The 15,315-nt window shown below is 39.8% G+C and overlaps 1 protein-coding gene across 1 annotated transcript in view; it reads right to left on the bottom strand.

Moving 5' to 3' along the window:
* The window catches only part of Dner (delta/notch like EGF repeat containing), a 320,292-nt gene that overhangs the window by 61,694 nt on the left and 243,283 nt on the right, over nucleotides 1–15,315 (bottom strand). Inside the window, exon 8 of the mRNA XM_052750585.1 lies at nucleotides 5,979–6,203. Coding sequence (XP_052606545.1) covers nucleotides 5,979–6,203 — 225 coding nt within the window. The remainder of the gene's footprint in view (nucleotides 1–5,978; nucleotides 6,204–15,315) is intronic.

The raw sequence follows: 15,315 nt of genomic DNA, 5'->3' as shown, positions 1-15,315 counted from the left end.
GTTCTCAGAGACAGAAGCAACTCAAGGCACAGCCAGCCTGGAAAAGGCCATTGCCCCACCCACAGAGCAAATCTGTGTGGCTAATGACTCAATTTGATGTGCTAATCTGAGGGAGCTACAAAGACAACCAGCACTTAGAAACTCCAGTTAAAGCCTTAATTTTTTCAGTCATTATTACTATCAATGAATGAAGGTGACAGATTAACCCTGTTTCTTATTTATTCTGAGGCAACAGAGGCTCTGGGTCCTAATCAGCTACATTCACATCTGTCTTTCATCCCCATCTAGTGGAGTCAAGGGCAGAGAAATGGCAGCCATGGGTCTTACATCATAAAGGCTGGTGAATAAAGAAATACTTCCCTTATAAAGCTCCGTCCAGCCCCTGGCCCTTATCTATTCAGCACCTCAGTCAGAAAATGTAATGTTCAAGATGGTGAGGACAATTTGGTATGTACATGTAACTGATGAGGAAGTAACTGGCAACTAAGTTGACAGTAGGAACGGAGCAAAGATAATATTCAGCATCTTATTGTTACATGGTTATCTTGGGGTTGTTTTGTTTTGTCTTATTACTGGAGATTGAACCTATACCTTCACACATACTATGCACGTGCTCTACCATTGAGCTATATCTTCAACTCCATTTCACTATTTTGAGACAAGATCTCAGTTGTTAGGCCAGGCAAGCCTTGAACTTACGATCTTCCTGTCTCAGCATCCCCAAGTACTAGGGATAATAAACCTGTATCACCAGGCCTAGGCTAATGTTTATCTTTTTATGTCTTAGACAAAATTCTGATGTGGTCTTGTTTTGTCCTCCTCTGCCATGGCCTCTGAGTGAAGTCTAATATCATCACGCTTGTCTAAATGTTCAACAGGAGGCAAGAGGACTCCGTGATGTGTACACTAAGCCGGCTCCTAATAACTCTAGGATCTGTCTGCAGGTGACAGGCAAGATGTCAGCGGCTGCTCTTCTCTTCCCAAGTTCTTAGTTCCAACAACATTTCAAAGTAGAGATCTAAATTGTTTTTATTTGTGGGTATTGTTTTTTGGCAGAGTACAGATGATGAAGAGTAAGGCAGGTCTCCATAAATGAAGATGCATCTGACTGAACAAGACTTCCTTTGTTTCTTCCTTTTTGGGTCCAGATGATAAAAAAAAAAACAGGCACTACATTTTGGAGTATGACACAGGAAGGGTGTCACAGGATTGGGAATCAGAGATATATACCTACACAATCTACACCTCTCATACACAATCCATACCTCTCATAAACAGGAAGCTGGAGCAGATCACAGCATGTCAATATAAGAACTGTCTTCATCCCAGTAAACCAGAGGAAGTTCCCTGGCTAATAAAGATAAAAGTTGCCTGCTGTACTTATCCCAGAATCTGAATATATCCAGACACTCATTAGTGAGCTAAATACCTTCCTATCTTCATAGGTGTGTTAATTTTCTTGTTGCTGTTCAATTACTATGAGTATCCTAACCATTAGGTCTTATCTTTATTCTGCTTCTGGGCAGTGCTATCTGAATACCAATGTGGTCAAGCCTGAAAATCACAATAGGAAGCAACACCAGCTGTGTCTCACAAGCCACACAGCAGAAATGCAGCCCACAGGCGAGGCAAATGTAGAAAATAGAACAAAATAGTATCTGAATCCAATAAATATGATATCTAAAGACAAGAGCAAAAGGACTTTGTTTGGAAGGAACCTAACTTTATTTACTTTGCAGTCTGTGTCTAGATGATGTCACTGGATCCCTTGGTGGAGAACTGGCTGGGTAATTTGGCCAACACCCTGCCAGGTCCAGGAGCCTATTTGACTGACATTGAGTTTATGGTCATGAGAGATAATATTCTTAAATTTTTAATTTGATACATATATTTGCATGCAAACTACTCTAATGCCTTGTAGCTTCGGTTCTTTAAGATAAATCCCCCTGCAGAGGTGGGGCTGGCAAGCAATCGAGTGGAGAGTGGTCATTCAACTGCATCTGGAGGGTAAACCAGTCAAAAGAAAGCTGAACCGGGTCCCTCCAGTCAGCCACTGCATCTGATACTGGGTATCTGCAGCACTGACTCTAAAACAGCATCTAAAAGATGCCACCATTGTACTGAGTCACAAGATGCCAGGGTTCCACCTGCAATGGCCACAGTGTGCCCTTGACATGTTCACATCTAATGCATGCAGCATTTCCAAAACCTCACTTCTCCAGCCTCTGGGAGATTTCAATTTGCAATTTTTTTTTTTTTAAAGAACGAGTGCCTTGTCACTTAAAACTGTCATTGGGAGATGACATTTCAGCAATTACTCAGCAGTGGCATTTTATTATTTAGTATTAAAACGCCGTCAGAAACACTGGGAATGGTAAGCTGAAACTGAAGCTTGAACAGAAAGCACCTGACACACCTGATTTGCAGTAATCAGAATAGCACAGTTGGTTTTTGTTTTTTTCGGATAAGAACTAATTGCCAATCTGGTATGATTTCAATCTGCTGCCACTTATGAAACAGGATCTGTTTGCTCTCTGTAAAGATGATCCAGCCCACTGCTCTGCAGCCAGACACCCAATTTCACCCATTCTTACAAGATTCAACTATTATGCAAACGAGTGGTAAAGCAATTACATGCTCCAAAAAAATTAAAACAAGAAATTTCCCATTCACAGACCTGTCATATTCACTTCCTCAAATGTAAATTCCTGCCAGATGTTTAAAGGCCTTTCTTCATTTCACAGAAAGTCACTCAACCACCTGAAAGATTATTCCCTCTGGAAGCAATTGGATGTCCCAAATCCGGTGACCGGGCTCTCATGGGATCAATTCTAGGACCCCACTGGAGAGTACATAACAAATGAAGGTATTGTGGAATAGAAGATATGTTTTCTGTGGGTTTTAAGGCTCTTTAGGGATAGTGCTAGACCACAGGTGACTACCAATCTAAATGTGGACACAGATGAAGCCTTAACAGAGAACAGAGGGGAAAGCAAAATGTAAATGGGAGATGTCTCAGTCCACTATGCCTCAAGAGATGTCATTGGAATCCTCACACACATACACAGAGAGACAAAGACAGAAACAGACAGAGACAAATAACTATAGTCCACTTAAAATTTGGAAAGGTTGAAAGGGTAGCTGTTAATGCCACACAAGCAGAGGAGCTGCACTGAATCCCTCCCTCACACTGCCTACCCAAGGAGGAAACTGAGGCCCAGGGATGCTCTATAAATGTCTTATATTCATAGTGAATAGATCAGAGGCATGGCCTTTCCATGGCTGCCAACTGCATTTCTCAGAGGAGAAAGAGAAACACAGTGATATATGTTGCATGTTTCTGCTTAGGATAATCTCTCTCCTCTCTCTCTCCTCTCTCTCCTCTCTCTCTCTCTCTCTCTCTCTCTCTCTCTCTCTCTCTCTCTCTCTCACACACACACACACACACACACACACGCACACGCACGCGCGCGCGCACACTCATACATGCGCACACACACACATACACAGACAGAGACAGAGACAGAAATAGACAGAGACAAATAACTATAGTCCACTTAAAATTTTTTAAAGTACTAAATATGCCAGAGATTTTAATATGTTTAAGACAGGAATTCAAAAGAGAAAATGACATTGTTTTCTGGTCTGTCCTGCTTGGGTCTTTTCTGTGAGGCTTGTAGGGAAAGAGAGCTCTCACAGGCAGGTAACAGAATATGGAGAAGCTCCTAACAGCAATAGTTCACTTCCAGTTGCCACTGAGGGGGAGCGACCCCATGTGCTGTGACATCTCCAGAGAGCTTGGGACTGGTGAAGCCTAGTTGTGCCAGGTGTGAGGCGTGGTTCTGTCCAATATGATGGCACCTTGTTCAGTCTGCCCACACCAAACTGTCCTAAGGGTATGCTCACCAGGTAGGGAATAGCACAGCCCTGTTCTGCCTCCTTCCCCAGCATGCAGCTCTGCCACACATGGGCTTGGGTTCCCACACATGAAAACCAGGCCCAACATGCTACTATGTCAACCAAGACTCCCATGGAGGTAGATGACGAAGACTCAGAAAAGACAGGGACATCACACAGGGACCTGAGGCTACTTCACTTCAAGGTTTACAGAAAATCCTCAAATATTACTGTGATCATTAATTGTGCCTGACTAGTTAGGTAGATGATGGTATCCAGATATTTCCTCTACATACACAGGCCTTGAAGGCATTTTCTCTTAGATGGTATTAAAATTTACAACAGTAGTCTCTGAGTAAAGCAGATGACAATGCAATGGAGTGAGGAATCAGCCCAGCTCTTGGAGGCCTCAAGAGCAAAGACTTGGGTTATTGCAGATGAAGGATTTTAGCTTCAAAGCACAACACAGACGTCATGCCGGTTTTGCAGCCTGCCAGCTTCCCCTACGGATTTTGGACTTGCCAGTCCCCACAATTGTATGAGCCAGTTACTTAAAATAACCCTGTGTGTGTATGTGTGTGTGTGTGTGTGTGTGTGTGTGTGTGTGTGTGTGTGTGTGTGTTCTGCTTCTCTGGAGACTCCTAATGCTGTTACCAAGCAGATTAAACAGTCCTTCCTCTGTATAGCAGAGCACGGAAGAAAGAACTTGGCAAAATATCAGCTGCTTAGAAAAATCAGAGAATTAAGAGTCTATATGCAAAAAGCTTTGCATCACCTTTTGAAAGCTTAGCTGCATTTCCCACTAACTCTTTTAATTGATATCTGAGTCTGAGATGTGGCCTTTGGAAGTTCTGAACTAGGCACTGGGGCCTTAGTGCCAGAAGCACTGAGGTTGGAGTCTGGCTCAGGCTCTCTAATGAGTCTGAGGCCACAGGTAGAAAGTGAATCTACAGCGGTATTCCAGCTAAATGTAGCCCTGAAAAGTTCAAAGATGTGACATATCCAGCTAAGAACCTAGGAAGATTGTCACCCACTCAGCAATGGCTCAGCAGTACAGTTGTTGATTCAAAATCTCTTTAAACACATATACACCTTTCTCTTAGTCCTTGGGGCAGAGTGTCACCTATCACAATCATTAGCATATTACCTGTCCCTGAAGAATGGGAGAAACATCCCAAGTAGTGCATTGTGCAAGCATCACTGAGAGGGTTCGCACACATGCTAAGGTATCTAGGATGTCCAGAGGCTATTCAACCCTATGGACCAGCAATGTATAATATATGGTATGTTGTAAAAAAAACATCCCTATGAGGTATGTGACTGTGTTACACTGTAAAGATGATGAAAGTGATATTGTGGATGAGTTTTGGAACTTAGAGGAGGGAAACTCAGGCCCTGAAGAGAGATGGAATAACAAAGCAGGCATCCCAGTACTAGAGCACAGTCACGGATCAGTGAAAACAGGTACTGGCTAGCCACACTGACTGACCCGGGTCACATGTGGGGAGAAGTAATGCAAGGATAGAGACATTGGCATAATGGAAATGAGAGAAAGGAGAGAGCTGCCCACATGTTCTTTGCAGACAGCTAGTAGATAAGAAAGACACCAATGAGGACGAGTCATCACTCTGAGTTCTGGGTTTCCAAACCTCCACAATTTAAATATCGTATCAAGAATGCAAAGTATTTTGGGGAAATAAATGATGAAGCTATTGAACGTTTACTGAGGAAGTTGAGTATAACATGCTACACATGGAGTAAGAATGTTAATAAACTGCAGTGATAAATGGACTGCATTGTGCAGTAGACACTAAAATTGTGTTAGAAGATTCCATCGTTTTTTAAATTTCTCCATCCTGCTTTCTTATACTTTCCAATTTTCTCACAGTGAACATGAACAGCCCATGGATGAAAGAAAAGACATGTTTAAAGCTCTACCTAGAGTAAGTCTGACGAGTAGGTATGCACAAACCAGTGGAATTCACTTCTATGCATGCCACACTCTGTGGGTGTCTTTTGCTCAGATGCACAAACTACCAAGTGGTCTAGGAAAAGCTTCACTTTCTACACGGAGAACCAACCTGGATCGCAGAGGCACTTGTAGCTGGTGCCCACGCTGCGGCATGTGCCGTGAGCACATGGGCTGAGGGCACAGAAGTCCACGAGCTGGGCACACGTCGGCCCTGTGAAGCCTGGGCTGCAGCTGCAGGTGAAGTGCACGCCGTCCACATAGCAGGTGCCATTGTTCTGACATGGAGACGACATGCAAGGGTCTACCTTCTCTTCACAAGCAGCACCAAAGTATCCTGCAAGAAAGCATAGAAGGGCTTTGAACTCTTAAAGCAGGGCTGGAGGTATAGCTTAGTGGGTAAACTGCCTAGCAAGGACTAAGCCCCGAGTTCAATCCTCAGCACTATGTAAACTAATCATAATGGTTCAAGCCCTATAATCCCAGTGCTAGGGAGGCAGAGGCAGAAGCTTCAGAGGTTCAAGGCCATCCTCAGGTATATAGCAAGTTTGGGAACACATGGGATATATGAGACCTTGTCTCAAAGAGTAAAAATAATAACAAAATTAGAACATGTTTGCATACAATCACTAATTCAGACAGGTCACGACCCACTAAGACCTATTAGATTGTTTACCATAGATTTGGTAACCCTATGTTAAAATATCAAATCCTGTGTTTCTACACTTATTGAAACACAAGACATAAACACAAAAAATTGCTTGGATGTACATCATATGTGTAGTATATGTGCACATGGCATGTGTCTAGTTATATTATGTATGTATGTATAATCTAAAATATGCCAAAAATAAGTAGACAATGATTATCTAAAAGTATAAGATACAACACTAAGTGTAAAAGAGAGAAGACATGTAAAATAGTAAATAATGAAGACATCGCACCCATACTTATCATTTGTCTTCTATTCAATTTCTTGAAAACAAATAATACATTTAAGTGTATAATTTCTAGATTATAATTCATTCTTCCAAAATGTACAAGTCAGTGTTTTTAATAAATGTATTCAGATGTTCAACCCAATGGACAATATATATATTTTAAATGTTGATTCTGATGATGGGTAAACAAACATGGTACATCTATCCTTACAGTGCAACGCCATTTGGAAATAGTTACTAAACACCAACATAAGCCACAAGATGAGTGAGTCACCAAAGCATGACACTCTAAGAACAAAGACATGTTCAGAAGATCATGTATCAGAAGACTATATATCATATCATGTCACTTAGTAGAAATGTCCAGAAAAAGAACACATGAAAATATAGAAAGCAGGGGGCTGGAGAGATGGCTCAGTGGTTAAGAGCACTGACTGTTCTTCCAGAGGACCCAGGTTCAATTATCAGCACCCACATGGCAGCTCACAACTGTCTGTAACTCCAAGATCTGACACCCTCACACAGACATACATATAGGCAAAACACCAATGAACATAAAATAAAAATAATTTTTTAAAAGTAAATATAGAAAGTAGACGTATTATTGCTGTGGCTGGGGTATGAAGAGAGATTGAGGACAACAGATGTAGATAGTTCACTGGATTGAAGGAAATGTTCAAAAATGATCCATGTGAATAGTTTCACACCTATGTAGATTTACTAAAATTGCTGAATTGTGCATTTTAGAAAATTGAATTATTATCTAGAAATTATACATGGAAGCATATTTTATGATATAATATTATGTAAAGCTGTTACATATTTTAATTTTAAATGAGATTATCAGATAAGTGAGGTAAGTGTTTTTTATTGTTTTGTATATACAAAATTTGGCATTTTTCAGACCAAAAAAATTACATATACATATATATATATATGTGTGTGTGCGTGTATGTGTGTGTGTGTGTGTGTGTGTGTGTGTGCGTCTGCACATCTCTTCATCCACATAGGAGTGTATATTTAACAGTGTTATGAATGTAAGCTTCTTTTAATACTTTAAGACTAATTTGAAAATTTATTGAATATTTAAATTTTAGAAATAAAAGCTAAATAACATTCATGCATACTTTTCCTTTGATACTCTATTTTTCTCATCTGTTTTAGTTTATATTTATTTATACTCATACATAATTCCTTAGTGATATTGACAACTTCTATAGTTATTGTTAAGAATATAGTGAATCTTTTATATCAACAAAAATAGTCCCAGATTTTATTATCTGAAGGACAACTCATAAGTGGGCATAATTGGCTTGAAATTATTCTGAGTAGAAATAGAAAAAAATTAAATGACATTCAATATTTTATAAACTTCTCTTAGCTTTTATATTTTAGAAACCAAACTAAAAATACAATATACAATCAGTCTTGATAATGCTTGCATTCTCCGAAGAGTCGCCTGGAGTAGAATATTTTTCTATCCTTCATGTATTCCATTCTGCTATGATTAAAAAGAAGATGCTTAAACACTCATTAACATGGCAGCATCACTATGAAGTATCCTTATTTAACAATTTATTTGCGAAAAAGTAAAGCTATCTCAAACATCTTAATTTTAGAACAAAATTAATTGTTGCTATTTGGGTCTAGAAAATGCACTATGGCCATTGGAAATAGAAAAGATCCAATTTGGTCCTGTGTGTGACAATAATAAATAGTTCTTATTTCCTTAATCTAAAGAGACAGGTTTGGGAGGTTAAATGATCAAGTCAACCCACAGGCTGCATTCAGACAGAGGCTTAGGGTTTTATCTTTTAACTTAAGAAAATTAAACGATGGGGCTCTTCCTCCAAACAGTTTAAAAATTAGAGCTGCAGCATCTTCCAGACACAATGGGGCTTGTGTACAAATGAACTCACAGATACAGTGGCAGCACACAAGAGCTGCGTAGGTCCAAGTCAGATAAAATCCCAGCACCGAGTAGAGGAAGTGCACATGGAGCCCCACCCCTAACCAAGAAGCTATTCACAATTGGTAGCTTCTGAGAGATGGGAGATTTGTTTTCTTCAATGGAGTGACAGTGGGTACATCAACCAGACTCTACGGCAGGCCTCATTGGCTCCAGAGAAGTTGGCCAACACAAAATGGACTTCATATTTTTGTTGGTTTATTTGTGCCTTTTTGCTGTTTTGGTATTTTTAAGAGAAAGAACACATAGTTGGATGGATAGGGAGAGTGTGATGACCTAGGAGGAATTGGAATGGGAAATATGATCAAAATACTGTATGAAAATTTTTATAAAGCAAAAAAGAAAAATAGGAAACATTAATGGAATTAAAAGACACCAAAAAATTGGAAAAGCTTCCCATTTTACAGATTGGAAGAATTAATATTGTTAAAATACCTATACTACTCAAAGTGACTAACAGGTTAATGCAATCACCATCAAAATATCAATGACATTCACAGAAAAATAACAAAAAAAAACCCTGAAATTCATATGAAAGCACAAAAGACCCCAAATAGACAAAGCAGCCTCAAACCTGATGAACAAAGCTAGATGTGACACAGTAGCTAACTTCTGGAAACACAACAGAGCCGTGGTACCCAAACAGCATGGCACTTGGAAGCACAGTCCAATAAAACAAAAGAGGAACTCTAAAAACAAAACTACAAACCTACAGCCAACTGATGAAGACAAAGAGAACTGGGTTCAATTGCCACCTCTGTCTGCTAATCTGTTAGACCCAGGGCTACTACTGAATCCCTCTGGCTTGTTCTGGCTTTGAGTAGGATGCAGATACTGATGATGTCTGATATTTGGATTTACTATGGAGCTAAGATGTAAGCACAATAACTCCCAAATGCTAACTATGGAACAACAAGTAGCCACATTTGTATGTGGCAGCCAGAGACCATGTAGATGGCCCTGATACCAATTGCAATGAAAACACAAGGCGGGGGTGCTGCAGTGAGGGTTATCAGTCCAGCTGGGAGGCAGGACACCCGAAGTATTTCATTTAGGAATGAAAGGAAGAAGAGAATGCTGTGCCAGATTTTCAAAATCCTTTACTTTGATTAGCAAATTCTGCATTTCCTTCCATTGCTCAAGCCATCGTTATCTTCTTGTTCATATGACATCCTTTTGTAAATGACTCACTTCCTCCTCAGCTGCCCTGTAAATGACCTTCCTAGGAGAACAGGAATAAGGCTTGTAATACTAGTAATGAAAAGCCAAAAAAAAAAGTTTGAATTTCCTTACAAGCTGTCTGACCTTGGACAAAGTATCTTATCATTCTCAGTTCAATTTCCTTACCTACAAAATGTGGTAGACTCCTACTAGGTGAGACTAAGTACGGTGGCCTGTGGTACCCAATAAATGTTGGATTCAACTTCCTTTAAGCTGTGAGTCTTTTACTATGTATACTAAGAGATTGTGCATAGGGAAACTGGGAGGAAGCTGGCCTGTTAAGCAATCTCTGGAACATAATCAAACTTCACATTTGCCCAGAGTCCCCCAGGGCTGTATCCCTGAGCATGACTAAGGGCGTTTTCTGGAATCAAGATCTGGTCACACACAGTTCTTTAAACACATGCAGTTATTGGGCCACCCTGCAAGGCAAAGTGGGTGAGCTCCTGGGATAATAACTGTGGGAAGAGGTACAAGAATTGCTCAGAAGAAAAAAAATCTCTTCATAAGTTCAACAGGAGTCTGTTGAAACTGCGCTTGCTCATGCAAGCAGTTAGAAGTATATGCACCATTCCAAGGATTTATAAATCCCATGAGTGCTGTTATTTCTTCATTTTCTAATGGGGAAGTAGACAGGAAAATCAAGGACTTTGCCCTAAGGCATACAGTTAGAAAAGGAGAGTCAGATTAGAACCCAGGATTCTCAAATCAAGGTTCTGTTCTAACATTCAATCACACAGAGTACATAGTAAAGAAGCCAGTAACGAGATGAAATGTTATCTGTCTGAACCCTCACTCATTACCTAGTATTATAGTATCCATCTCCCAACTTCCTACATTAGAGAACTTCAGCTCACAAGAGATGAAATAATAGCTACACTTCATAGCATCTGCTATAGTAATATATTGACCTATCACTCCATTTCTGGATAGTGAGATATAAATGTAAATAATCTGAGTCTACATATGAAAAACTTCCTTAAGAAAGAGTTGGCATGTACCCTTTGCTTTTATTTTTATTTTTTTTTTATTTTTTTGTACCCTTTGCTTTTAGTACTTTATCCCTCTGTACTTCCTTTCATCTAGACTACATGCATATGGCTAAATTCTTCGTAAGTTTGGTGGAAATTATCAATCCATGGACGAAATATTCATTGACCCATAAGAAGGATAAATTAAAACACATGCTAACATCATAGCCAAACTACTGAAAATAAAATATTAAGAGAAAATATTAAAAGGAGTCAAGGTCTAGTGAATCATATCAATAATTATATTAAATGTAAATGGACTAGTACCTAAAATGAAAGGCAGAGATTCTTAGATTGCATTAGAAATAGCAAGTTCTTCTCTAGAAGAACACTGCTGTCAAAATGAAAACACATAAAGTTGAAGGCAAAAGAAGATAAAAAACATTAAAAGTAAATAAATAACAAGGCAATGCATCCACAGTGGGTTCCAGGCCTGCTTGAGCTACATAGTAAGATCTTATTTCAACAAAAAAAAAAAATGTATTAGACATTAAAGGAACTCTTAATATAGAAAGCAGGTAATTCATCAGGAAGATCTAACAATCCCAAATATGTAGGTATCTAATTAAGACAGTTTCAAGCACAAAAGAAACTGCCAGATGGTTTCTCAGAAAATTGGGAATCAATCTTCCTCAAGACACAGCTATACCACTCTTGGGCATATACTCAAGGAATGTTCAATCATACCACATGGACACACTCTCGACTATGTTCATAGCAGCATTATTTGTAATAGCCAGAACCTGGAAACAACCTAGATGCCCTTCAAATGAAGAATGGATAAAGAAAATGTGGTACATATACACAATGGAGTACTACTCAGCAGAGAAAAACAATGGCATCATGAGGTTTGCAGTCAAATGGATAGAACTAGAAAATATCATCCTGAGTGAGGTAACCCAGACTCAGAAGGACAAACATGGTATGTACTCAATCATAAGTGGACACTAGATGTAAAGCAAAGGATAACCAGACTGCAACCCACAGCTCCAAGGAGGCTAGCTAGTAAGGAGGACCCTAGGAAAGATGCAAGGATCACCCAGCGATGAAGAAGTGAATAAGATCTGCATGAGCAAACTGGGGGTGAGGGGGGTTAATGGAGGGCAAGGGACAGGGGAATGAGAGCCTAGGGGAGCAGGAGTTTCAAGCCAGAACAGGAACAGAGTGGGAGAACAAGGAAAGAGATACCATGATAAATGAAGGCACCATGGGGGTAGGGAGAAGCAGAGTGCTAGGCAGGTTCCCAGGAATCCACAAAGATGACTCCACCATAGACTACTGGCAATGGTCGAGAGGGTGCCTGAGCTGACCTACTCTGATGATTGAATGGCTTAATACCCTAACTGTCATTATAGAACCCTCATCCAGTGACTGATGGAAGCAGATGCAGAGATCCACGGCCGGGTCCCAGGCAGAGCTCCAGGAATCCAATTGACAAGAGAGAGGAGGGATTCTATGAGCAAGAGATATCAAGACCATGATTGGAAAAAGTACAGACAACTAGCCAAACTAGTGGAGACACATGAACTGTGGACCAATAGCTGAGGAGCTCCCATGGTACTGGACTAGGCCCTCTGGATAAGCAAGATAATTGTTTAGCTTGAACTGTTTAGGGGGGGCCCTGGCAATGGGAATGGGCCCCATCCCTAGTGTATGATTTGGCTTTTTGGAGCCTAGTGCCTATGGTGGGACACTTTGAGCAGCCTTGGTGCAGGGAGGAGGGGCTTGGACCTGCCTCACCTGAGTGTACCAGGCTCTGCTGACTCCCCATGGGAGACCTTGCCTTGGAGGAGGTGGGAATGAGGGGTGGGGTGGGTTGGGGAGAGGGCTGGGGGGGGTGGGAGGAGGGAGGACAGGGGAATCTGTGGTTGGTATGTAAAATGAATAGAAAATCTCTTAATAAAAAAAATAAAACCCCAAAAAAGAAACTGCCAGAAGCCATATGAGAAAGACTCTTTTCATAGTGATTAATGCAGTAAATGGACAAAATCAATGAGTAGGTACAATATTTGAAACAAGATATCCCTTTCATAAGACTTGATATCAATTGGTCATTTCAATAAGTATGGAAAAAAATCATTATACAAAATTTATCACTCATTCATTATTCTAAAACAAAAAAAACTTCAGGAAACTAAAATAGCTCATTTCCTCTATAATGAAAGCACATATACAAAACCTTATAGACAGCAACATATCTAGCAGTATAATAATGAATATTTCCCCCTATTGTAAAGAATGACGGAAGGATTCTACCCTCTGCACCTACATTCAACATTTCACTATATGCGAAAGGCAAGTAAAAGCTTAAAGCATTATAAAGGAAAACAGCCTAACTCTATTATTTAGCAATCTATGATTTTATGCAAAGAAAATCAAAGGAGTTTATAACAAAAACCATGGAACCATGAGTAAAAATAGTAAACTATCAGGACAAGCAAATATACAAAAACAACTGTATTCTTAGCAATCACTAGCAATAAGCAACTGAAAATAAATTTAAATGCAACTTACAGTATTATCAATAAAACATAAAAGAGGCCTGAGAAATGGCTCAATGATTAAGAATACTTGCTGCTCTTGGTGGGGGCTAGAGTTTGGTTTCCAAAACCCAAATGGCAATTGACAACCATCTGTAACTGATAGTTGGGGATCTGACACCCTATTCAGGCCTCTGTGGACACCAAGCATACACATACATACATGTAGGCAAAACACTCATGAAAATAAAATAAAAATAAATATTTTTAAAACATAAAGTAGAAGTGAATTTAATAAGAGAAAGCCATAAAATACTACTTAAGTTTAAATTAGCCAAATTAAAAAAAAAAAAAGCTATACCATGTTCATGGATTTGCAATACATGATCTCATCAAAACGTAAATTTCTCAAACTCCTTCACTATGATAGCAGTTTTTAACCTATTTACTATTTGAAATGCAGTCAAATTCAAATTGATAATCCATATCAGTATCATCAAGTAACACTCTTGTACATCTCAGCCTCCTATTTTTCTTACAGAAGGCTTGGAGTCTTGATGTTAGGGAATTAGTCCACAAACATTTAACACATAAATGACAAAATTAAACATTAAATGGAGCCTCATCTGACCTGAAATCTGTTCTTAAGTTCCATGTGCTGCCTCACAGTGGAAAATCTGTGTAAAAGCACTTGGCAAGTTAAAAGTTCTCGCATACAAAACCGTGATTGAGCCAGCCACAGAGAGGCATGCTTGCAATCCCAGTATGTAGGAGGCAATCTAAGGGATGAAGTATTCACTTTGGCTCATGGTCTAAGAGGTTATAGTTCATCAAGGCATGGCGGTAGGAGGCAGCTAATCCCATTGTGCATACCCAGGAAACAGAGAGAGAGAGAGATGTGTGCCAGTGCTCAACAGGTTCTTTGGCTTCTTTTCCCTTTTTATTTAGATTGGGTTCTCAGCCCATATCCAGTGTGGTTCTTCCCTCATCACACTCACTATGGCATGTGTATACCCACATGCACAGAAAAAAATAATTCTAAAAATAACAAAAAACTATACACAGGACAACAAATGGAATACAGCTCTGTAGAGTATTGAACCATAAATAGTAAAAAACAACTAATAAACAGTAGTATTGCTGAGTACTCCGTAGACTCTTGTTCTCTGCACCATTTTGAGTTGTGGTGCTCTGTGTTAATCACCATCTACTGTAAAAAGAAGCTTCTCTGATGGGGTTTGAGAAATGATCTATGGGTATAAGTCATTAGCAATTGGTCTTATACTATCTTCCTTCAGCAGAGGAGAAGTAGTAGGTTCTCCCCTAGGACCTAGAACCTGTCTAGTCACAGGCTCTTGGCCCATATAATGATACCAGGTATGGGTTGCATTTTTGGAGCAGACCTTCTTAATTCCAATCAGAAAGTGGTTGCTTACTCCAGAGCCCCATCCAGTATCATGAAAGTTAGACAACAAGGATGAAGCTTAAGTGTCATACCAGCCTGATCTCTCCATGTTCTGTGATTTAAGTATGTGCTGTCTTCAGCAATATGGTTTTACTATTAAGTTCTGTGGTATCTACTACATCATAGCCCCTCCTCACAAGGCTCAGGAATAACTAGGGGAAGGGGAGTCATAAAGATTGTAAGAGCTGGAAGTGGTGGACGACAACAACAAAACAGTGTTTTCCAGTTGCAAAAGGGAAGCTGCACATATGAACTACAATGGCTGTGACAGCATGCATGAGACCTATACAAATTCAAGTCAGACAAAAATCTCTCCACTGAGGGAAAAGTGGTCATGAAATC

Source organism: Peromyscus californicus, unplaced genomic scaffold (assembly GCF_007827085.1).
Source record: "Peromyscus californicus insignis strain IS unplaced genomic scaffold, ASM782708v3 Scaffold_21__1_contigs__length_65335640, whole genome shotgun sequence".
Lineage (NCBI taxonomy): Eukaryota > Metazoa > Chordata > Mammalia > Rodentia > Cricetidae > Peromyscus > Peromyscus californicus.
Note: the sequence above shows the minus strand (reverse complement) of the source record. Positions and strands in the feature narration are given on the sequence as shown.